Source organism: Lithobates pipiens, unplaced genomic scaffold (assembly GCF_037356315.1).
Source record: "Lithobates pipiens isolate NorthernLeopardFrog02 unplaced genomic scaffold, aLitPip1_a1.2 Scaffold_19, whole genome shotgun sequence".
Taxonomy (NCBI): domain Eukaryota; kingdom Metazoa; phylum Chordata; class Amphibia; order Anura; family Ranidae; genus Lithobates; species Lithobates pipiens.
Window position 1 is genome coordinate 239,047,858 of NW_027507764.1, and position 25,514 is coordinate 239,073,371.

The 25,514-nt window shown below is 45.3% G+C and overlaps 1 protein-coding gene across 2 annotated transcripts in view; it reads left to right on the plus strand.

Moving 5' to 3' along the window:
* Positions 1 to 25,514, plus strand: part of SLC12A7 (solute carrier family 12 member 7) — a 684,227-nt gene that overhangs the window by 342,652 nt on the left and 316,061 nt on the right. For both annotated transcript variants that reach the window (XM_077491822.1, XM_077491823.1), the window contains exons 11-12: positions 13,275 to 13,332; positions 17,115 to 17,289. In XM_077491822.1, coding sequence (XP_077347948.1) covers positions 13,275 to 13,332; positions 17,115 to 17,289 — 233 coding nt within the window. The remainder of the gene's footprint in view (positions 1 to 13,274; positions 13,333 to 17,114; positions 17,290 to 25,514) is intronic.

A 25,514-nucleotide genomic window follows, 5' to 3' on the forward strand; every position in this document is an offset into this window, starting at 1 on the left:
TCCCATCAATTGCACCTCCACAACTGGGAAAGTCCCAACGACTGGCAAAGTGGGAGGTCACAGTCTGCCATTCCTGTGGCGTTGAAGGAAACTGTGGAGTGAAACAAGACAAAAAATTTGTAATTTTGCACCTCAACATTGCAAGCAGATTAGACACCAACATTTTTGGCCAAGATCAGTATAACATTTTGGGAAATTAGTATTTAAAGCCTAAGGTATAAGGTCCCCTTATCAGAGTCATCACCCCCCATCTGATGGGCCCTTGCAAAAAATGAGGGGGGGATGTTTTGGACAGGTAACCCTCTCCACTTGATTGAGAGCTGAATGCCTAAATAATGTGTGATACTTTGGGAAGCCCCTCCTTACTTACACTATTGGCAGCCCACCGGACAGGTAAGAAGTGTCATAATACCAAAAATTTGAAATAATGGAAGCACATTTTGACATTCTGCTATTACATCTCAACATAATAATGGGGGGAAAAAAAAATTATAGCATTTGAAAGCATTGAGGCAGGCCCTTGCACTACATGCTTTGGTGAACTCGTCCATAAATGTGGCCATCAAACAGGTAGGTAGAGTGTATTGGGTTTGGTAAAGTCAGCAGATAGAGGATTGCTATCAGCTGACCTAGCAGTTGGGGGGAGGGGGTTTCCTAAGGAGTTTGGCATAACCAAAAAAAAAAAGTCACTCTGCATGAATTGAAGCACACACATAACATTTGTAGACATTTTAGGGGGTGTTTAGGGGAAAACAATACTATGGAGCTGACAAAAGACATTGCTAAGTGACTAGACTATAGTTTTATGGGCCAAGAGCATGGTGGGGAAGTTAGTGAGGCAAATATGCATGCGGACAAAGAGGCAGAGCATATGAATTAGAGCATATTGCAATTATGGTAATTAGGGAAGGAGGAAAGAAATGCAATACATTAGCATCATTAAATACATAGAATGTGATGTTAAAGGATAAAACTTACCTTCATATAGTCCTTCTGCAGGACCTGAATAATGGCAGAACAGATCTCTGGAATAATGATCCCCAGAGCCTGGGGGGAGATGCCTGTGGAGAACTTGAGGTCCTGAAGGCTTCTCCCTGTCGCCAAGTAGCGCAATGTGGCGATGAGCCTCTGCTCCGGAGTGATGGCTTGCCGCATGCAGGTATCCTGCCTGGTGATATAAGGGGACAGCAAAGCCAGCAGACGGTGAAAAACAAGGTCCGTCATCCGGAGATAATTCCTGAAATCATCAGGATTATTCTCCCAGATCTCACGAAGCAAAGGCATGTGCGAGAACTGGTCATGCTGGAGCAACCAATTCTTGGTCCACAAACGCCTCCTCTCCCTGTTCATGGACCGGGCTTGTGTGAAAGCTAAAAGCCCAACACCAAGCCCCTGCACAGCACAAACTGTACGACGAGTACGTACACGAAACATGGTTTAAAACGGTTCAGCTGGTCAGAACGGACAACAGAAAGCACTGATAAACAGCAATGCCTGAAAGAACGACCTGAAAAGCAGAAGCAAGCAAACAATAAGCAATGCAAATCAAAGCGTACTATACCAAGATATAGTCCACAATGAAAAACAAATGCTTACTGACTACACACACTGATAATCAGATACGCAAAGACAAGCAGAAACGGAAGAGCAGTACCGAACTGAAGCACAAATCTGAAAAGCGCGAATCGTCTCTCACCAAACTTCTACTAACGCGAGATAGACACGAGATCAGCAGAAGGAGCCCAAAGGGTGCCGGACGTGGTGCTGAACTTCCTTTTTCTAGTGCCGCCGTACGCGGCTTACGTCACCGCGTTCTTGGCAACCGGAAATTCCGACAACTGAGTCCGACCGAGTGTATGCAACATCACTTCCGGACCTCTTCCGTAATTAATCCGTCTGAATTAATCAGATGGATTTGGTTGCCGGAATCTCCGACCGTGTGTACGGGGGCTTAGAGTGTATCCGTCTGGCCCATTCTCTGGTGGATCAGGGCGGTATGCTATTTGAAAATGTTCAGCCTCTGATTCAGCTGTGCAGAGCTAGCCTTGTCCAGTATTCCAGAAGCCAGGGATGATTTTTCTCCCCCCTTCAGTTTTGATCAGGTTGAGTCTGTGGTGTGGTTATTAGAGGATGACCCAGTTTCTTTCTTTGAACATTATTCCTCATTCCCCATTATTCTCAGCAGGTGTTATCAGAGTGTGTTAACTCAGTGCAATCTCTTGTTAGATAGGCAGCATGTAAACCAAGTTTTATTCAGCCATTCCAAGCCTGGTCTAATATATTGCAATCAGCCTCACTCCGCTCACAACACCCCATGTTTGCTACCAAACACCTGCCTGCTCAGACATCTTTTTCTCCCGCCGCTCATGGCAACCTCCATTTCAGCCCAATATACCCTGTTTCTACTCACTGCACCTATCCTGACTTTAACCCACCTGCCTCTTCTTGGCTGCCTGCAATCCTTCACGAACTTCCCCCAGCTACTGCTACCTCTTCCCTGCCATATTCCAACCCTCCTCTCCAGTCTGCTTCATCCCCTACTTACAGTCCTGTAGTTACCTATAGGACTCCAGTAGCTAAACCTAAAAGAGATGGAAGTTCTTTCCTACCCACTTGATCCTGCCAGTAACCCAACCTGCCTCTGCACCAGCTAATCCACTTCAGTCTGACGCTCCAGTGCCTGCTACCCATTCTGACGCTCCAGTACCTGCCAACCAGTCTGACCTTTTATCCATGTTCCAGCCTGATGAGCCTCCTGTCTGCTGCCCAGCCTGATGAGCCTCCTGTCTGCTGCCCAGCCTGATGAGCCTCCTGTCTGCTGCCCAGCTCGATGGACCCGGAGCCTGCTGCCTTCTGTACCCTTACCTTTAACCTTCATCTTGATCCATCCCCTCCTTGTCCCGTTTGTTCCCAGTCCCTCTTCTACTGATCTCCCTCTGTATGACCTTGGCCTGGCTAGCGTTTGTTTCTGGAACATCCCTTGTCCTTCTGATGATCTGCTGTGCATGACCCTGGCCTGGCTGACATCTGTTTTTCTGGTACTGCCCTTTGCTGTATATACTGTTGTTGGGTTGGTTGTGTACTGTTTGTATTTTCTTTATTATCTTAATAAATATTATTCACTTTACATGCATTTTTGGTTATCTCCTGTGCAGTCCACACAGTCTGGTTTACTAATTCTCCTGACAGGAATGGGGTTGTACAGACTTTCCACGTCAAGAGCAAGTAGCCAAGTATGTTTGGGTAGTTGTTTGCCTTCAAGATTACGTAGATCGATCGTGTCCTTCACATATGAAGATAAAGATGTAACATGAGGGCATAAATATTTGCCAACCAACGCACTAGGGTTTTCAGTAAGACATTGGCATCCAAACACGATTGGTCGGCTGGGGGGATTATGAAATGACTTATGCAATTTTGACAGAGCATAAAATGTTGGCGTTTTGGGCTCCTTGACAGTAAGAAAATCATAATCAATAATACTCTGTAAAATACAAGTTGTGATATTTACAAGTAAAGTTATCAATTAATGTTTGTGATATAGGACAATACCAGTCTTAGTTGTCAAGGATGCTGCGGCACATGCGCTCATATGCCGCGACATCCATAACCACGTTTCTTCCTTTACCAGCTGGTTTGATAACCCACCTGGGGTCACTTTGAAGAGTTTTGAATGCTCTCCGAGTGGCAGGTAGGTTAAAAGAATGTTGATTGTCAAGATCCATATATTTGATTGCAACAGTCATTTGTTAGACAAATGCCCAAATGTTGGGATTAACTGAAAGCGTAGGAAAAGCCCTTTATTTTGGTTTCAAAGAAGGGGGGGGGTGTGGCCATGGGGACTAAATGTGCCCTCCCTACACCAACCTGTACCGGGGGGGGGGGGGGGGGAGAGGAAACTATTTGACAATGCTGGTTCGTTTGATCTGTTACAACACGTTATACCTTGGCATATATATATATATATATATATATATATATATATATATATATATATATATATATATATATATATAGATGACGTGCTTTTCTTTTGGTCCGGCACTCAAGATTATCTCACAATTGACTTTCTGGCCTTTTAATTAAGGTTCACTATTGAATGCAGTCAATTAAATATCACTTTTCTCGATCTTGAAATTTCTATAGATTCTGAAGGAATACTGTATTCTGCCTTGCACCGTAAACCATCTTCTGGTAATACTGGTAATACTATCATTCATGTCAGTAGTGCGAATCCCAACCCCTGCTGGACAGTATTCCTTATAGACAGCATTTGAGAATTTAGAGGAACTATACACTTGAGGCTGATTTTTATAAAGCATCTCATGCTCTTTACCTTCGATTAAAAAGTAGAGGCTACAGCCATTCTCTTTAAAAAAAAAAAAAAAAAAAGCTTATAATAAAGTTAAACTAAACTCAACTAAGATAATTAATAACCAACAGCCAGTTTGTCTTGTTACTCAATATTCTAGACACCATAATCAGGTGAGGGATTCTCTTACCAGATTCTGGCCTCTGCTTACTGCAGACAGTACAATCCGTAAATACATCAAGCCTTACCCCGATATTACTTTTAGACACGCTCCTTCAATGCGAGATCATTTGACCACTAGTCACCACTCGCCCAAACCTAAAAATCCCGCAGTGATGTTGGCACTTTCCCTTGTGATAAGTGTGACGTTTGTTGTTTTATTTCCAACTCTCGGTAAGTGAATCTTCCCAATGGTTTGACTCCTGTTATTGGACATACAGTAACATGTAAAACTGTCGGGATTGTGTACATAGCTACCTGCAGATGTAGTTATTATGTCAGTAAGACAAAGTGACCCTTCTCTAAATGCATTTGAGATCATGTTATACCATTGTACAAGCGATTAACCACTACCGCTATTAACAGGCATATTGGATCACAGCATGACTTTGACTCTAGTGCAGGGGTCTCCAAACTACGGCCCTCCAGCTGTTGCAAAACTATGTGTCCCATGATGCATTGGAAAACTCTGACATTCGTAGGCATGCTGGGATTTGTAGTTCCTGAACAACTGGAGGACCATAATTTGGAGACCCCTGCTTTAGCGTGATCAGTGTCGCTGCTCTGGAGCATGCACCTCTATATGCCAGGGGTGGAGGAATTGATACTGCATTCCTCCGATTAGAAACAAAGTGGATTCATAGCCTGGATGCAACAAAATTTCCAGGATTAAATTAATACATCAGTTTTAAGTTCTTTCTGTAATTTCGGTTAATATCCCGTATATTTGATTGTTGCATTGTCACTGTCCTTTTTTTCCCCACCTAGACCATTTTATTTCCATCCTCTTGTTCCTCTCCCCTTGTTCATTACCATGGTTTTACAATTGGGTCTTGATTTGTTCTTCATTAAATTTAGTTGTAACCTATTTTCTATTGATTTTTATAAGATTTAATCGTGTTATTCATACATTATTATAATAGTTTTTCCATGAAATGTTGTGTATTTTTGTTGTTTGTATGTTTGGTATGCCATGGTTTTCTTGGTTGGGAAGAAAGGAGTAGATCCTTGTCCTATCCGGGGTGTGCAGATTATGGGACTCTGAGTTGTCCCCTCCCTTTTTCCCCATCTTGTTCACCCCTTTAGGAGGCCTCCCTCTAGTGCCCCACGGCCATGTCTCGTTCCCCTGGTGCAGGTTGGGCATCACGGATTCTCCCCGTTCATCTCAGCAATCATGCCACTTTTGACTGCATGGACACCCAAGGACTGGCTCCCCTTTTGAGAGCTAGCCCATTTTCTGGCCTTTGTCCCTGCACTGGCTCCCATTATTCCATACTTTTTTTTTGCGGCCCGATTCATCAGCCCCTATGGTAGGCATGGTTAGCCAGGCCTGTGGCTTCCTCCAACGATGTGAATTGCGTAATGTGACCCGGGTGCCTTTCCGTACGGCATTATGGAAATTGTATGCCCAGACGCCGTCATAGATGCATGCGCAGGCGCCTTTTTTGTCCGCTTCCAATCGGTGATGTCACATGCCGATCGGGTGGGGGGGGGGGGGCTGTATAAGAGCCATTCCAGCCTCAACCTTGCTGGTCTACAGGGGCACCTTATAATTGTGCGATTGGATCACGATATGCATTTTTTCTTGTCCTTGCTGCCGTTTTTCTCTTTCCCTCCTTCACAGTCACATCCCCTGTTGTCTCACCCTCTCCTGTTCCTCAGGTTTTTCCATCCACCTCGATGGCATGCTGCAGCTGCTCCGTTGATATTTTCAGCCTATTTGCATTCCAGCTGGGCTAATGCTTTACCTTGATGTAGGAATTCACTCTATACATTACCATTTCTTATGGGTAAGTGTTATGTGGATTATGTCCTCATGGTATTCTGCCTGACTATTTATCTGCTTTTTTACGGTCATGTTCATGACCGTAAATTGGGCATACATTTTTATTTTTTCATTATTGAAAATGTTTTCTTTTTTCAGTTCATCAACACCCTATTGTGATTAACTCACTTGCTGTGGCTTTCATTAGTACGAGATTTTTTGGCGCCACTGTCTTTATATTGATTTGAATTTACACTTTGTAAGTATTGAGGCTATGCTAGACCACTCTATGGGACGCTTTAATCCATGGGTGTTCCCATATACTATAGTTTATATATTGTTTAATTCTCTTTTATATGCTAGGTCTCTATTAGCCCTCTGCAGCCTCAATTGGTGCTGCAATTGGTTGCTGACTGTCCTTGGGGGGACTTGGTGCTGCGCTTGCCCTTTGGGAATAATAGGTAGGTATTGGGGGACTTCCTTATGTGGGGGTTCTCTGTTTTGGGGAGCTCTTAATCCATGCCATGCTATCATTATTCCAATCAACTACTATTGATGTTTGACATGATTATATTTTGTAATTATGTTTAAAATGTATATTTTGTGTGTTTTCATAGTCTACATACATGTAAAGGTTTTCAATATCACTCCCCTGAAGAAGCCAATTGTTTGGTGAAACATGTAGGGATTAATTGCCATTCAGCATTCTGGACCACTTTTTGTCTACACACCTGTTCATGTTTTTGATTTTTGTAATTAAATGTTTCATATTTTTACGTAGTAGTGTATCATATATATTCGTAGGCACTGTTTATAATTCCTGTTCTCTATCCATCCTTATTTTGTTAGTACAGGACATAGTCTTTACGCATTTCAACTTGGATGTCCAACAATGTCAACAGGCCCACATAACAAGATGGATCAAGTAGGGCTGGACTGTCCCAAACAGCAGTTTATAGTACCCTACACCTGAAATTGGTACCAGAAGAAGCCTGAACATGCACCTAGTAAAACTTAATAACTTGAACAGAAGCCTAGGTGGCAGCCTTGCAAGTTGGAGAAACAAATACCTGATGCTGAAAAGCCCAGACCTGGTAGCGTGCCCCTTAATGGGAAAGGAAATAGCAATAGCCTTCAGGCCATGGGCTTTATTGATAACTTGTCTGTTTCACCTAGCAGTGGTGAAGTGTGCAGAGAGACCCTTCAAGTGGTTGTAAAAGCAGAATATTATCTTAATGCATTAAGAAAAAAAGCCTGTGTGCAGCAGCCGCCCCAGCACCCCCTAATACTTACCTGAGCCCCATCTCTATCCAGTGATGTCCACGAGTGCCTCAGCCGTCCAGGACTCTCCCTCGCGATTTGGCTGAGACACTGCAATGGCACCATTGGCGCCTGCTGATGTCAATCAGTCAGCCAGTCAAAATAGGGGGGCTGAATGGACACATGGAGCTGCAGCTTGGTTTGGGTTCCCCCATAGCAAGTTGCTTGCTGTGGAGGTACTCAACAGACGGAAGGGGCCAGGAGGACCGAAGAGGGACCTGAGAAGAGTAGGATCTGGGCTGCCCTGTGAAAATAGACTTTTACAATTACTTTCAGAGATCACAAAGAGGGAATTAGATTTCCTTAAGGAGGCAGTAGCTAAGAGGTAAATTTTAACAGCTTAAGGCGAAAATGCTTTTTTTAGGATACTTTTAGAAGCACAGGATCCATATTAAGGTGGAAGGCAGGGACCACCTTTGGGAGGGAAAAAATACTCTTTACTGGATAAGGTCGCTAATTCAGAGACTCTCCACAGAGGCAAAAGCAGCAAAGAAGGTCTCCTTTTATGAGCAAGGTCACACAAGGGAATATCCCTAATAGGATCAAAGGGCGGCTTCTGAAAGACTGATAGTAACAGATTGAGGTGCACAGAAGCCATAAATGATGAGTGAGAGGCTAGAGATTTCTGAAACTGGGTGGCCAAGGCCGAGACTTGTACTTGTGTTGAATTGTACTCAAGGCCATGTCTAGACCAAACTAGAGGTAAGACAGAATCCTTCCTACAAAATATCTTTAAGGATAGCATTTCCTCAACTTGCACCAAGCTAAATAGGCCTTGCAAGTGTGGTGGTAGATTTGACAAAAAGTTCACTTTGTAGCCTTTAAGAGAATAAGGGTGATTGAATTTGAATTACCGTATATACTCGAGTATAGGCCGACCCGAATATAAGCCGAGGCCCCCAATTTACCCCCAAAAAAACTGGCAAACTTATTGACTCGTGTATAAGCCGAGGGTGAGACATGCCTGTCCATCCCTGTGTGTGTGTCCGTCCATCCCTGTGTGTCCGTCCATCCCTGTGTGTCCGTCCATCCCTGTGTGTCCGTCCATCCCTGTGTGTCCGTCCATCCATCCCTGTGTGTGTGTGTGTCCATCCATCCCTGTGTGTGTGTGTCTCCATCCATCCATCCATCCATCCCTGTGTGTCTCCATCCATCCACCCATCCCTGTGTGTGTCTCCATCCATCCACCCATCCCTGTGTGTGTGTGTGTGTGTGTGTGTGTGTGTGTGTGTGTGTGTGTATGTGTGTGTGTGTGTGTGTGTGTGTGTGTGTGTGTGTGTGTCCAGCCTACCTTTGTCCCGAGCCTCCGTCCCGTGCCTTGCCTCCTTGCCTCCGTTCCGTCCCGTGCCGTGCCTTGCCGTCGTGTCGTGCCTTGCCTTGCCTCCGTCCCGTCCCGTCCCGTGCCGTGCCGTGCCTTGCCTTGCCTTGCCTTGCCTCCGTCCCGTGCCCTCTTCGGCGGCCATTGTAAAATTCAAAAGCCGCGCCTCCTCCTTCGCCTGTGATAGGCGGAACACTGAATTTCCCAGCAGCCTGTGTTCCGCCTATCACTGCCTTCGTATCATCCTCGTCCGTAGTACGAGGATGATACGATGTCCGTGATAGGCGGAACACAGGCTGCTGGGAAATTCAGTGTTCCGCCTATCACAGGCGAAGGCGGAGCCGGAGGCGCGGCTTTTGAATAGAATGGCCGCTGTCTGTCTGCTCGACACGCTGATCGAGCGGGCAGACAGCGATGACTCGAGTATAAGCCGAGGGGGGCACTTTCAGCCTCAAAAAAGAGGCTGAAAATCTCGGCTTATACTCGAGTATATACGGTAAGTCAGTGACCGAAAAGTGGGATGGTACTCTCTCCCTTCAGAGAGGTCTCACAGAGTGTCCACCAGGAGTCTGAGTACCACATGTTCTTGGGCCAATTAAGTGTGATTTGGGACCCCAGGAATGCCCCCCTCCTCAATCCTGAAAGGAACCCTTGGTAACCTCAGGAGCAAAGCATCTACTAGTAGAGGTGTGGACCTTTTTTTCCTGGATAAGGAGAGTACAAGTACCCCATGTGATCTTTCTAATGTACTTATCAAAGAAGGGGTCAAACAGGCATTCCTCTTCAAGAGTAACCATTCATGGTGTTTCTTGCACAGGAGCTCAGCTGATCTGCATTTAAGATAGAGAATACTGCGCATATGGAAAGACAAAAGGCTCACCCTGGAGATTTGGTGAAGTGTATTTACCAAGAAAGTCATACAGTAATGTAAGGCCATGGTTAAAAGGTCTAACTGACTGTGGACAGGGGCATCTGTAAGGATAGAACCAGGATTTTGCATAGTGTACATAGACAAGTCGCATTGCAGGCCCTATCAAGTAAGATCTTTAAAGATGATCTGTTGTCTACCAGGTCTTTGAACATGGGATTATCCCCCATGTTGGCCATAAAATGCCAGGGTCTACCAGAGGAAGCAAGCCCTTTGAAAGACTTTCTTCAGTGAGATATTGTTTGACAAAAGGTTTTTGGGGAGTACAAATCCCCTCCGGGTGAGGCTATTGTCCATACAGATTCTACCAGCAAGTGGACCAGGACAGTAATTTTCATTTTAGGGAGCCTCTACTGGACACCTTAGCATGATTGGGCTTAGGCTGTTCCAAGGCTAAGCAAGAGTGTACTGTGTTAATAAAGGTAGCTATGTTACCCTTTAGTTTGAATGAAATCTCTGTAATAGGTGTGTTATACTGTTCTAATGCCTAAGAAGGGGAAGATTCTTCCTCAAGTGCCACCACTTCCTTCGGTACTGTTTGGTTCAAGATAAGACACGTTTGGGAGGGGAGGTTGAAGGGGCAAGGCTGTGACCCTTGCTATCAATGGCCTCCATAAGGCCAGAAATTCAGCCCATGGAATCTGATGGGTATGGTGCAGCTGGTTGGTAGAAGATTGATCTTGGAAAATAAGTATCCAGATAGATAAGTATCCATATTAGAAGGTAAGCTTTCCTCAGTACAGAAAAGAAGTCCATCACTCAAGGACACTAGCAAAAAACTATGGCTAGCTGAGTGGGAGGGGATATATAGAGGGAAGTCCCAGGAGCTTTTCGTTTTGCCAGTGTCTAGTCACCAAAAAGTAGCTGCATATAAACCGTAATGATTAAAGTGGTTGTAAAGGCTCAAGGTTTTTAACTTCATGCAATTCTATACATGAAGGTGAAAAACCTGTGTGCAGCAAATAAGTAAAGTATTGGTCAGACTCCAGAAGAACACCCATCCCAATTTAGCACCACATCCCAAAATAAGGCAATGGAATGTGTAAGAAAGAAAAATAGGGATTTTCACGGTGCTTAAAGTTTAAGCACCATGAAAATCCCTATTTTTCTTTCTTACACATTTCATCTTGTGTGTGCAGCAGTGCCCCTAGTCTTCCCAAATACTTACCTGAGCCCCATCTCGATCGATCCAGCGATGCGCATGAGAGCCTTGGCTCTTCTGGGTCTCTCCCTGCTGATTGGCTGAGACGGCAACGGTAGCCATTGGCTACTCAATGAGGTGAGCCAATGAGGAGAGAGTGGGGCCGAGCCACGCTCAACACGTGAATGGACACACGGAGCAACAGCTCAGGATCAAGCCTGCTCAGGTGCCCCCATAGCAAGATGCTCACTACGAAGGGCACTAGACAAAAGGGAGGGGCCTGGAGCACTGACAAGGGACCCAAGAAGAGGAGGCCCAATACCCAAATACCAGTTGTCAGCATTCCTTTCCACATGCTGACAGCACGTGAGGACAGCCAGTAAGCCTGGGACATCTGCACTGACAATCGGGGGCACTGATGATCAGTGGCCTATTAGTGCTGCTAATCGGTGCCCATCAGTGATGCCAGTCAGTGCTCATCAGTGCAGCCTCATCAGTATCCATTAGTGCAGCCTCTCAGTGCCTGTCAGGGCAGCCTCACCAGTGCACATCAGTTTTTAATTTTTTTTTATTTACAAAATTTTCTAACAGAACTAAGGGAATTTTTTTTTCAACATTTTCATTCTTTTTTTGTTTGGCAAAAAATAAACACCAGTGGTGATTTAAATACCACCAAAAAAAAGCTATGTTTCAAAAAAATGATAAAAATTTTGTTTGGGTACAGTGTTGCATGACCACGCAGTTGTCATTCAAAATACAACAGCACTGAAAGCTGAAAATTGTCCTGGGCAGGAAGGGGTGAATGTGTCCTGTAGGCGAGTGGTTAAAAAGTCTGTCCTGTACTGTATGAATGACTTGAAGTTTTGGGCTTTAATTTTGCTAGGCCTTACTTTAGGATGTCTCTACTTATAAAGCCCACTGAATCAGTGCTAATACTGCTATTATAGGAGAAAGGCACAACCTTTTAGAACCCTTCACCCTGAGGCTTTTTTCAGGCTCTTTTGGGCTAAAAATAGCGCCTGAAAAACTGTTCCCCTGCAGTCTGTGAAAGCCCGAGTGTTTTCACACTGAGGCGATGCGTTGGCAAAACTTAAAAAAAAATAAAAATCCTGCAAGCAGCATATTTGGAGCGGTGTATACATTGCTCCTCCATCACTCCTGCCCATTGAAATGAATGGGAAGCGCCGACAAACCACCGGAAAAAGCTCAGCTGCGCTTTGCGGGTGGTTTTTAATCCTTTTTCAGCCGCTAGCGGGGGTAAAAACCGACCCGCTAGTGGCCAAAAACCTCCGCCAAAAACTACGGTAAAGTTCTGCTAAAAATAGCAGCGCTTTGCCGCCGACTCCTCGGTGTGAAAGCACCCTTAGTGTAGCTGTGAAGGTTCTTTTAAAGCTGGTCACAGACTGTGAGCAAATTTTTCCTAAGAAAAAGGTTGAATTTTGTACAGCGGACGGCCTCCTCCCGCTCGATTTATATATGTTCACTGAAAAATTTAAAGTACCAGATGGAAAATTGCTGGGTGTTTATTTTTATTTTGTTCGGTCCTCATGCTTTATGGCCAGCTTAAATACTCCTAATGCTGCGTACACATGACCAGACTTTCCGGCAGACTAGGTCCGACAGTCTTCCCGACAGACTTTCGGCGAAGTTCCGATGGACTTTTCCGAATGAACGGACTTGACAACACACAATCACACCAAAGTTCGATGGACTCGAATGTGATGACGTACGACCGGACTACACTAAGAAAGTTCATAGCCAGTAGCCAATAACTGCCCTAGTGTTGGTTTTCATCCGTCGGACTAGCATACAGATGAGCGTATTTCTCCATAGGAACTAGGTCCGATGCAGTTCCGGCAGAAAAAATTGAAATGTATTCTATTTCTAAAGTTCGTCAAATTTTTGGACAGCAAAGGTCCGATGGAGCCCACACACGATCTTGTCCAACAGATTTGTTCCGTCCTTTGCTGTCAAAGTCCTGTCGTGTGTACGTGGCATTAGTGAATCCAGAAATGTCTGTTGCAACAATCTAGATTTAATGTGCAATAGAGTTCCTTATGATCCCTGTGTCTAAGGTAAACTCATTAGGAATATATTTATTTGCTAACAGAGGGCAATCACTATGCCGCACTTTCTTTGCTTTAGTAAATTTAATAATTTCAAAAATATAGAAATGTCTTAGATGGGCTATTTTTGTAAATTTGGCTTTGAGAAATAAAATGTCTTGTACTGTAAAATATTTATACTTTATTCCTTAATAACCTACAAAAGATTTGTCTTGTGTAGTATTATTTGGTGCATGCATCGATGGTGCACTTCTGCGTGACAAGTAAGTAAAACTTTTTGTAAGAAAAAAATAAATAAAATTGCATGTATGGATGGCTAGATAGATCACTGGGCTTCATTAACGGTGCCAAGGGGATCACAATGTTATACATAATTATATCTGCTATGCACTAACATTTGTGTTTTTTTTTCTCAAGCCTACTTTTAGCATTGTGTGTGTATTAGCATTTACATTTAACCCCCCCCCGCCCAAAAAAAGACAAATTTGCTAAAAAGTTATTTTAAATATGGTGCCAAAAGTGTTCTGGAGGTTGCCCCCACTCTAAAGCCGCGTACACACGTAGCCGTCTGTCCAACGTACTTAGTCTGGCGGACTTCCCGCCAGACTGTCCGTCGGACTTTCCGAACGGGCTACTTGCCCACACACGGCACTTTTTCAGCAGACTAATACGGCGTACTAAGTCCGCCGTACTATCCGCCCTACTTTTGAAATGAACGGACTCGCCCACACACGCGGAGGAAAGTCCGCTCATTTCGAGCGTGTCTCCAGGTAGGCGGGGCCCGCGAAGGATACGTCGCTGGCCCTGCCGCCTGGTATGGACTTAAAGGGGAACCCCAACGCCGAAAAAACGGCGTGGGGTCCCCCAAAAGTCCACAACAGACCCTTGTCCGAGCACGCTACCCGGCCGGCCAGGAAAGGAGGGGCGAGCGAGCGCCCCCCCCCCCTCCTGAGCCGTACCAGGCCGCGTGCCCTCAACATGGGGGGTGCCTTGGCCGCGCGGCCCCCCCCACCCCAAAGCACCTTGTCCCCATGTTGATGAGGACAAGGGCCTCTTCCCGACAACCCTGGCCGTTGGTTGTCGGGGTCTGCGGGCGGGGGGCTTATCGGAATCCGGGGGGCCCACGGATACCGGCCCCCCACCCTATGTGAATGAGTATGGGGTACAATGTACCCCTACCCATTCACCTGTAAAATAAAGTACAAAAAAAAAACAACACACAAGATAAAATTAATTTATTGCACAGCTCCGGGGGTCTTCCGGGGTCTTCTCCCCCCGGACTCCTCCGCTATCTTCTTGTAGCTCTTTTACTAGCGGAGGAGCCCGGCATTCTTCTTCGTTGCCGCGGCCTCTTCTTCCGACTTCGGGGGTCTTGTAACCCCTCTTCGGTTCTTCTGCCGGGCCACCGCGCCTTCTTATAGCTCTTTTACAGGCGGTGGCCCGGTCTTCTTCTTCTTCTTCTTCTTCTTCTTCTTCTTCTTCTTCTTCTTCTTCTTCTTCTTCTTCTTCTTCTTCTTCTTCTTCTTCTTCTTCTTCTTCTTCTTCTTCTTCTTCTTCTTCTTCTTCTTCTTCTTCTTCTTCTTCTTCTTCTTCTTCTTCTTCTTCTTCTTCTTCTTCTTCTTCTTCTTCTTCTTCTTCTTCTTCTTCTTCTTCTTCTTCTTCTTCTTCTCTCCGGCCGCAATGCCAGGGGCGCGTTGCGCTTCGACTTATATAGGGACAAGGGGCGGTGTCACATGGGTTAAGGTCACATGGTGACTCCGCCCCCTTACGATGTCACAGTCCCGGAGGATGCTGGGACTGTTGCCATGTGACATCAACCCATGTGACACGCCCCTTGTCCCTATATAAGCTGCCGTGCAGAGCGTCCCTAGCATTGCGGCCGGAGAGAACGTCGAGTCAACATCTCCAGGAGAAGAAGAAGAACGGAAGGCGGCGGCGGTGACAGAAGACCGGGCCACCGCCTGTAAAAGAGCTATAAGAAGGCGCGGTGGCCCGGCAGAAGAACCGAAGAGGGGGACAAGACCCCCGAAGTCGGAAGAAGAGGCGGCGGCGAGGAAGAAAGCCGGGCTCCTCCGCTAGTAAAAGAGCTACAAGAAGATAGCGGAGGAGTCCGGCGAGAAGACCCCCGAAGACGGAAGACCCCCGGAGCTGTGCAATAAATTATTTTATCTTGTGTGTTGTGTTTTTTTTGTACTTTATTTTACAGGTGAATGGGTAGGGGTATATTGTACCCCATACTCATTCACATAGGGTGGGGGGCCGGTATCCGGGGGCCCCCTTATTGAAGGGGGCTCCCGGATTCCGATAAGCCCCCCACCCGCAGACCCCGACAACCAACGGCCAGGGTTGTCGGGAAGAGGCCCTTGTCCTCATCAACATGGGGCAAGGTGCTTTGGGGTGGGGGGGCCGCGCGGCCCCCCCACCCCAAGGCACCCCCATGTTGAGGGCACGCGGCCTGGTACGGCTCAGGAGGGGGGGGGGCGCTCGCCCTCCTTTCCTGGCCGGCCGGGTAGCGTGCTCGGACAAGGGTCTGTTGTGGACTTTGGGGGGACCCCATGCCGATTTTTTTCGGCGTTGGGGTTCCCCTTTAAGTCCATACCAGGTGGCGGGACCAGCGACGTCTCCTTCGCGGGCCCCGCCTACCTGGAGACCCGCTCGAAATGAGCGGACTTTTCTCCGGGCGGGAAAAGTCCGTTCATTTCAGAAGCACGGTGGACTGGCATACACTTGGCCGGTTTGTCCACCGAAATGCGAGTCCGTCGGGAAGATTGGAGTGCAAAACTACATTCTAAGTCCGCCGTACTTTCGGGTCAAAAAAGTATGCCGGAGGCTACACACGGGGGGATTGTTTGGCAAACTTGAGTTTGCTGGACTTTTCCACCCGCTTGTTTGATCGTGTGTATGCGGCATAAGGGTGGATCCGAGGTGACCTCCAAAAAAACACCAAATCAGTGCTGCTGGGCGAGCTACTCTGTGCCTGCAAGATGGAGCTCAAAGAAACCTGGTTAAACCACAGCAAGTCACATATGCTGAAGACATTCTTCCAGGCCCTCCCCCAGGACATGCAGAGTGAAGTGGAGCTGTCCGACATCTTATCTGCCCTGCCAGGCAAATCAGATGCTTGACTGACAGCCTATGGCTTGGTTGAGCTGAAAAGCTAAAGCAACATTACCAGTACATGTAACCTTCTGCTTCTCAACCCCTGTCCCTGGATATGCTAAAGTTAAAAAAATAAAAATAAAAAAAATAAACAAATCTGACTGTAAAAAGCTTAAGCAGAGCTTTCCCCAAAAAAATCAATTGCTGATGGTTTTTTAGACATGGGAAAACTGACCTGGATTCAGAACCACTTTAAGTGTAGCATGCACTTAATGTTGTCAAATCTGTATCATTTAGATGTTCTTCCTACTTGATGTACTGTCAAGTCCGCCATGCTTTGGGGAACAAAAGAAAAGTCAAGTACAATATACAGTACCAATGTAATTCCTATATTTTCTGTACGTCAAAGATATCGGATAACAATTGTGCAGGAAACCTCTAGGTAATTTTAATGGTTGCAGGATAAAATGTTGAGCATACTATTAATTGAAAGTTATTGGTGCTCTTCTTCATAGTATGCAGTTGCACTAGCACACGCACACAAGAGCCTTTTTTTAATTGGAGGCCTTGCTTGTCAAAATACCATTGAAATTAATAGAGATTGTGACACATGCACGTATATCATCAAAGTAATTCTGAACATTTCAACCAAAGATTTTGTGGTATTGAGCAGGACATGCAATGCACTTTTCTGGGCAAAAGTGTTGCTAGCAGCTATATATGATGTGCTTCAACTGCTGAGGAATTGGAGGGAAAGTATAGGCAGGTGTATTCAGGATAGCACAAGGCCCCAAAAAAAAAAGAAAAAAAAAATGTCACTAGTTGAATAAAATTAAATACCAATAGTAGATTTAAGCTAATTTATGTAATTATCTAAGATAAGTGAACTCATTCACTCAAACTGCATTAAAGAAAAAAAAATTGGGTTCTTTTTTGTCTTTCACAGATTTGGCGAATCTGTTAGTGGCCAGCTTGTAATAGGTATTTTGGCTTGGCCATCTCCTTGGGTAATTGTTATTGGTTCTTTCTTCTCTACTTGTGGTGCTGGACTCCAGAGTTTGACAGGAGCACCTCGTCTTCTACAAGCCATTGCAAGAGATGGAATAGTGCCTTTCCTTCAGGTAACAGAACCACAAATTTATAAGAACAAGATAGACACTCAGACAATATGCAACACTGAACAAAAGAGGAATACTGATTCTAATTTAAAGCTTAGCTCATAATGGAGAAGCACACTTTTTTTCTATTAACCTCTGTGACGGTATGAGGTCAGATTTTTGCGTCTCAGAGCGGTACATTGTTTTGCATTGAAATTTGACGTTTTATATTGTAGGCCTGTATTTCTTAGGACTAACTCCCTTAAATCTGTCCAAACAAGAGTCTAGTAGACATCCAGAGTATGAAAGTTTGAAACACAAAATCCTAAATTAAAATATAATAATTAGAACAACTACTATAGTGATGATAAAATATATTCAATAATGTAATCAAATCAAAAACACTGAAATTTGCTCAGTTGCAGAATTGTCGCTGACGTTACTTTCAGTGTTTGACGACTTTCCCCACAAATCCCGAGCGCTCACTTCTGCAAGTAATTCAAATGTACTATTGTTGTTTTCTAGCTGGTCTAAAACCGATTTTGACGTAAAGGAACGCTTTTTGGTTGCCATGGGCCATTTCCCAACAATTCAGGTGGCCTAGTCTACCTGCTGCTCTAACCACCTTTTTAGCTGCCTGTTCTGTGTGTGCTCAAAGTAATGTACATAGGATCGGCCTTTCCGACAACAAAACTGTGGATATTTGTTCGAAGGATGTTGGCTCCAACTTGTCTTGCATGCACACAGTCACACAAATGTTGGCCAACAATTATGAACGTAGTGACGTACAAGATGTACATGATATCTCCATTACGAACGCTAGTTTTACAAGACCTAGCTCTTCCAGCTCGTACTTTATTCTGAGCATGTGTGGACTTTTGTCAGACGGACTTGTGTACACACGATCATAAAGTCCGACAACAAACATTTGTTGGCGGAATATTTGAGAGCCTCCTAGCCAACATTTTTTGGCGGAAAGTCCGACAGCAAATGTTCGATGGAGCATACAAACGGTCAGACTTTCCGCCAACAAACTTCCATCCAACAATTGTTGTCGGAAAATCTGATCATGTGTATGGGCATAAGACTCCACATCTTCCAGTGGGCCTCCTACAACCCATACCCAATGGAGAGAGGCCCTTGACCCACCTGTCTATGGATTTCATTGTGGAGTTACCCAATTCCCAGGGCAACACAGTTATCCTTATGGTGGTTGACCGGTACTCAAAAATGTCTCATTGTATTCCAGTTAAGAAGTTGCCCACTTCTAAGGCACTGGCTTCCATTTTTGCTTAGGAGATCTTTCGCTTACATGGGCTACCCAAGGTGATTGTCTCGGACAGGGGTAGTCAGTTTGTTTTGCGGTTCTAGCGAGCCTTTTGTGTGCACAGTTGGGAATTCAGCTTGATTTTTTTTCCTCTGCGTATCACCCGCAGTCTAATCAGTCCTTGGTGCAATTCCTACACTGCTATATTTCTGACCATCAGAACTGGTCAGACCTATTACCGTGGGCAGGGTTTGCGCACAACAGTGCCTTGAATTCTGCTTCCCGATTGTCCTAGTTTATGGCGAACTATGGTTTCCAACCATGTTGCCTGACTTATTTGTTCCGCAGAGTATTCCTGCATTAGTGGTCTTCATACCACTTGGGCACAGGTCCAAGAGGCTTTGCAACATGCTAATGATAGGTACAGACTCTATGCTGACAGCAGGCGCCTCCCTGCGCCTTCCTACCAGGTAGGGAACAGGGTCTGGCTGTCATCTCGCAACCTCAGACTTCGTGTTCCCTCACTGAATTTCGCACCTCGGTCTATTGGGCCTTTATCTATTCTTCGCAGGATTAACACAGTGGCTTATGCATTAGACCTTCCTTCTAACATGCGTATTTCTAATGTATTTCATATCTCATTATTTAAAACCTTTGGTCTGTAACTGTTTTACCACCTCTGTGCCATGTCCACATCATGTACAGGTTGAGAACCATGAGGAGAATGAAGTACAGTCCATTGTTGACTCCTGTAGGTTCCGTGGGCACATTCTGTACCTGGTGCATTGAAAGGGTTATGGTCTGGAGGAGCGCTCTTGGGTCTTGTCCTCGGATGTTCATGCCCCTGTCCTCCTCCGTGAGTTCTATAGATGTTTTCCCCTCAAGCCTGGTGGTCCTCCAAGGGGGAGGGGTCATTGAGGAGGGGGTACTGTCAGGGCTGGGCTCAGCCCTTCCTTCTCTGATCTGGCCACTCAGTTGTCGGCTAATTGCCAGGTCCTATCTCTTTTGTTACTCAGCTGTTGACGATATCCTGCTTGTCAGTCCTGTCTACGTAAGCCATCCAACCCAGAGGATCTCTGCCTTCCCCTTAGTTAACATTACAGAGACGCTCTCCTGCATTCCTGCTAAAAAGACTTGCTTGGCTGACATCCCTTCTGGCTCTAGATCCTGCTTGCTGTTTTACTATGCTCATCTCCAGCTCCCTGACATTTTGGCTTGTCTGATTATCCGTTCCAGTTCCTAAACTCTGGCTATGTTTTGACTAAATTTGTTCTATTCACTTTTATTATTAAACGAGTGTGATTTAGCTGTACTTCTATCTCGGTCTGATTTCATGGTTTCTGACAGAGGAATGTTACCAGTGGAGCCATTTGATGTCCCTGTAATATTCCCCTCCTTTATATTTTTGATTAATTTATTTTATGCCCCCAAACAACGTGCCCTTTAGGTTGGTTGCCAGTGGTACTGCATGCCTCCCTAAGCTTTTTTAATTAAAATGGCGTTGATAAATCTCTTGAATCTTATAAATACTAATGTACTCTGTCATGCAACACTATTTTTTATTTTAAATGTACAGATTACAGAGAAAGGTTTGCTGCACGAGATTGAAACTAGTGTTGAGGGCTTTTAGACTTTATTTTCACCTGATTTTGATTTTAATTATTAAAAAGTTGAAAAACTTTTTTTTTGGGGGGGAGGGGGCTTTTTTAATGGAGAATGGTTTTCCCTCTCCACACACCAGAAGACATTGATAGAAATACTCCACATAGTGTCTTCAATTTACTTTTGATTTATAAAAAAAAAAAAAAAAGAGCTCTAAGTGGTATTTGATATTTATTATTATTTTAAATGAAGCTAATGTATTTTTTTTTATGCTCCAAAAAAATTTAAGAAAAATGTACATTCCCATATGGGGTCAATAAGACCCCACATGGAGGGTGGTGGGGGGTCCCCTATCGCCTCCCGTAAGAATGATCAAGTAGTGGAACAGCCGCTATGTTTGTTCTTCTGGTGTAGGGAATCGCCGGCTGAAAAAGCTGATATCTGAATGATGCCTGTAGTCAAGGACATCATATGAAAGCTGGCAGGTGGGAAGTGGTTAAAATGTGGTGGTGTTTTTTTTTTAACACAAAGTTGTCTATTATATACAATATTGTTAACACATAGCATGTACATACCAAAAATGACACCCCAAAATAGATTCTTCTACTCCTGAATACGGCAATATCACATGTGTGAGACTTCTACAGCCTGGCCACATACAGAAGCGGAGTACAGCTGAGCATGGGGAAGCGTGGCTGGGTATTGCAGGGTATGGCTGGGTATCACCGAGTATTGCTGGGTATTGCAGGATATGGCTAAGCATGGAGGGATGGTTGAGCATGGATGGCTGGATGTGACTGCAGCTGTCACAGAACAGCGCTGTGGACACTACAGATCCAGCCCACTGCGCTGCTGCCACTGATCTCTCCCCTTCTCCTCTCACACTGCAACGATCGGTACACAGAGGGGAGCGGAACCGGTGTCATGACATGACGGAGCAATTACATGGTAAACGGCCGCTGTCGGTGTGGACCTGGTGGTCACGGATCTTCTAGGGGGCGAGCGAGAGCAGGATTCTGGGAGGACGTCATAGCACGCCCTCCTAGAGTTATTCAACCACCGGTAGCCTTTGTTTGGCTATGGGCCAGTTGTCAATTGGTTAATTTGTTAATAAACGACCTGGAGGATGGTATAAACAGTGCAATCTCTGTATTATCGGACGATGCTAAGCTAAGCAGGACAATAAGTTCTCCGCAGGATGTGGAAACCTTGCAAGAAGCTCTGAACAAATGAATGGGGTGGGCAACTATATGGCAAATTAAGTTTTTAATGTGGAAAATGTTAAAATAATGCATTTGGGTGGCAAAAATATGAATGAAAATGACTGACTAACTGGGGGGAGATCCTCTGGGGGAACCTAGGATGAAAAAGGACCTGGGGACCTAGTAGATGACTAGGCTCAGCAATGACATGCAATGCCAAGCTGCTGCTAACAAAGCAAACAGAATATTGGCATTAAAAAAAATAATTAACTCAAGAGATAAAGCGTTAATTCTCCCACTCTACAAGACTCTGGTCCGGCCTCACCTGGAATATGCTGTCTAGTTCTGGGCACCAGTCTTCAGGAAGGATGTACTGGAAATGGAGGGAGTACAGAGAAGGGCAACAAAGCTAAAAAAGGGACTGGAGGGTATTGGTTATGATAAAAGGTTGCGAGCACTTATTATCTCTGGAGAAGAGATGCTTGAGAGGGGATATGATTTCAATTTACAAATACCACACTGGTGACCCCAGTATAGAGATAAAACTTTTCTGCGGAAGGGAGTTTAATAAGACACGTGGCTGCTCATTACAATTAGAAGGAATGAGATTTAACCTTAAACTGCGTAGAGGGTTCTTTACTGTAAGAGTGGCAAGGATGTGGTATTCCCTTCCACGGGTGGTGGTTTCAGCGAGGTGCTTTGATGGTTTCAAAAAACGATTCGATAAGCACCTGAACAATCACAACATACTGGGATATACAATGTAATACTGACATATAATGACACACATAGGTTGGACTTGTGTCTTTTTTCAACCTCACCTACTATGTAACTATGTAACTATATGGCAAAAGGGGAACACAGATTATCAACAGAAAGCTGGTTGGCATTTTACATGCTACTTCTACAAAGTTTGAAAGGGTCTGGAACTCATGGATAAGCTATATACTATCCCCTTCTTAATAACCTTCGCTATGGCGATTGGGTCTGGTACTTGGGTGGGCTGTAGTTTTTTTTTTTTCAAATTGCCTTTCAGGACAGCCTTGGAGAGAGCGTAGCAGACCAGACCATTTTGCTGACTTAAGACCAGACCACTTTTTGCGATTCGGCACTGCGTCGCTTTAGCTGACAATTGCGCGGTCGTGCGACGTGGCATTATGGCGGACACATTGGACATTTTTGACACATTTTTGGGACCATTGTCATTTATACAGCAATCAGTGCTATACAAATGCACTGATTCCTGTGTAAACGACACTGGCAGTGAAGGGGTTAACCAGGGGGTGGCAGTGTAGGGGTTAAGTGTTCCTAGGGGCGTGCTACTAACTGTGGGGGGCTGGGCTTTGTGTTGGTGAACACTGATCTCTTCTCCAATCACATGGAGCAGAGATCAATGTCACTTGTTGCTAGGCAGAACAGGGAGATGCTGTTTACAACGGCATCTCCCCGTTCAGCCGCCCCGTGAGACGATCCTGGGTATCCCCGTGGCGATCGAGTCCGCGGGACCCGTGTTTGGACTCACGGAGGTCCCAACTGGCATGCGAGCATGCCGCCGGCAGCGCACACGCGATGGCAGGGCGACATATAGAAATGGAGGTACCTGTACGCCAATATACTTGCCCGTGCCATTCTGCTGAGGTACATCGTTGTGCGCCGGTCGGGAAGTGGTTAAAATCCCTCCTCTTCCATCATGGCCTCAGTTTTTGTGTTTCCTCTGCCATGGTGGAAGCGCTGCAGGAACCAGGGGGAGCTGTGCTTTCACCAAGGTGGAGGGGTATAGGCTCACCTCAAGTTGTTGTTGTTTTCTTCCAGCAACCATCCCAGCTCCCCCTCCCCCCAGTAGTGGCAGGGGGTTGCTCTGGTGTCCTCAGCCTCTCCAGCTCAGAGAATCAGGAGGTGGTGCGTCCTGGTTCCTGGGGTCCGAGGCGTATTGGCTCAGATAGCCGGGCGAGTTTGTGCCATTCCCACATGATGGTCCCAGGTCCCGGCTGGCGGGTCATGTTCAGCGGTGCGTCGTCCTGTCGAGACAGGGCAACAGTGGTTCCAATCGCCTTGAACGCAGAGGTCAGGGGGCGGGTCTATCGGTCAGTGCTTCCGGTTCCAGCCCCCATGGATGATGCCGAAATTGGGCATTTTAAAACCAGATAGTTTTATGCTCTCTGCAAAATGGATGAGAGATATACAGCCTCGGCAGAAGCAGGCGCCCCAAGCACCATGCAGGCCCTGGTAAGAGGGGTACAGTGGTGGCCCAATCTTCTCCTTAAGGGCCTATGTGTTTCTGTTGGTGTACCTCCCTGGGGGAGCCTACGGCTGCAGGGTATGAGACTAATCCGCTCGGACCCGGCAGCCTGGACAGGGGTGGGGGGGGGGGGGCTATAGCTGAGGGGTCTGGCAGCTTTTTGGGGCATATGGTTTCATTTTGTCCTGGTGGAAGGCTGTCTCAATAACAAGATGGTGGTGTACTGTTCTAGCAAGGATGCTTGGGTGATTCTGGTTATTTTTTTCTAGGTTAAAGCATCAGCAAAATATAAACCTCCTCCACCAGCTCAAAGGAAATGTCCATCTTACAAAAATCCTCTGAGATTCATGGCAAAGAATAATGAGCAGGACCTGTATAGCAGAGTTTGTTGAGGAGGAGATATCCTAACAATGCAAGGATCTGCTTTCTTCTGTAAGAGAACTGATCAACTCCCTAAGCTCAGTCAGATCTCTCCTGGTCAGAAGCCCGGCAAGCCAAGCTGAACCTTAACAGCCTCCGTCCAGCCCCCGAGCATCCACCTCTAAGGCTATTAACTCAGGGGATGAGGGGACAAGTACTCTTCCTCCTTGTCTGAATCCCTGAGGGAAGGAAGAGGAAGATGATAGCCGGGCTTCCAGGTACAAGCTATCTAGAGGAGGTAGACGATCTCTTAAAAGTAATCTACATGACCCTAGAGATCCAGGAGGAAAAAGTACAACTGTCGGTATATGACAAAATGTACCAGGGCTTGGATGAAACCAAACAGGGTGTTTCCGATCCACAGGGTGCTCTCGGACGCAATTAAAAAAAGAGTGGAAGGACCCAGAGAGAGGTCCTTTCTTTTCCAAAACCCTCAGGAAAAGATTACCCTTTGAAGAAAAGGAAACTGAGGTCTGGAACCAGAAACCCAGGTTGGACACAGAGTTCTCACAGGTATCCCATTGCATGGACTTAGCGTTTGAAGATATGGGGGTACTAAAAGGCGCAATGGATAAGAGGGCAGATTCCATCCTGAAAAAAGCCTGGGTAGTGACCAGGAACCTAGGATACTGGATTGAAGAAAAAACCTTTTTTATTTTTTTTCAAATAACTTCATTTTTCCATAAAATGATGTTATAACATATACTTTTTACTTCATCCTATTCCACTCTCACAGGAGCTTTCCACATAACTCTTATTTACAATACTTGCATATCACATTAAAAACAAGAAAAATACACACATTCTTCTTCTCCTTTAACCTTGTGTCATGGTGTGGTTTGTTATTCCCCTTCATTTTCTTACCTACATTTCCTTACTGTCTTACTACGTTTCTATATTTTCCTATTTCAGTCATTTAATCCTTAGATTGTTTGGAGGCTGTTGTGATCTGTTCTATCCAGCTTGACCAAACACTTTGATATTTTCTTAATGTCCTCTTATTGCAATATGTTTTTCTATACAAAGGTATCATCTACTAAATGCTTCCAAAAAGCTATTGAAGGCCTCTGTTTTTTTCCAGTTCAATACTATCGTTTTTCTTGCGTAAAAAAGCAATAGGCTCTTTTATGTTCTATAGTAGCAGCAATATTATTCCCCATAAAACCCAAGAGACAGGTTCCTACTTCCTGTTCCAGAACAACTGACGTCACTATCACAATCTCATTTATGACCTTTCTCCAAAAAATAGCGATATCGGGGAAGGACCAGAATATATGGATAACATCTCCTGGGATATTGCCACATCCCCAACAATTTTGGGGGTTCAATGGACTTATTCTATGTAATTTGTGTGGTGTATAGTACGTTCTTTGTGCTAAACTTTTTGGATATCTCGAAGCGAGACCCATATCTCCTCCCAATTCTCCTCCCCAAGATCTGGAACATCTCTTATCCAACATGCTCGAAGTTTACTCATATCCATCAGGGATACTTCTACCAAGTGCGTATATAGTACTGA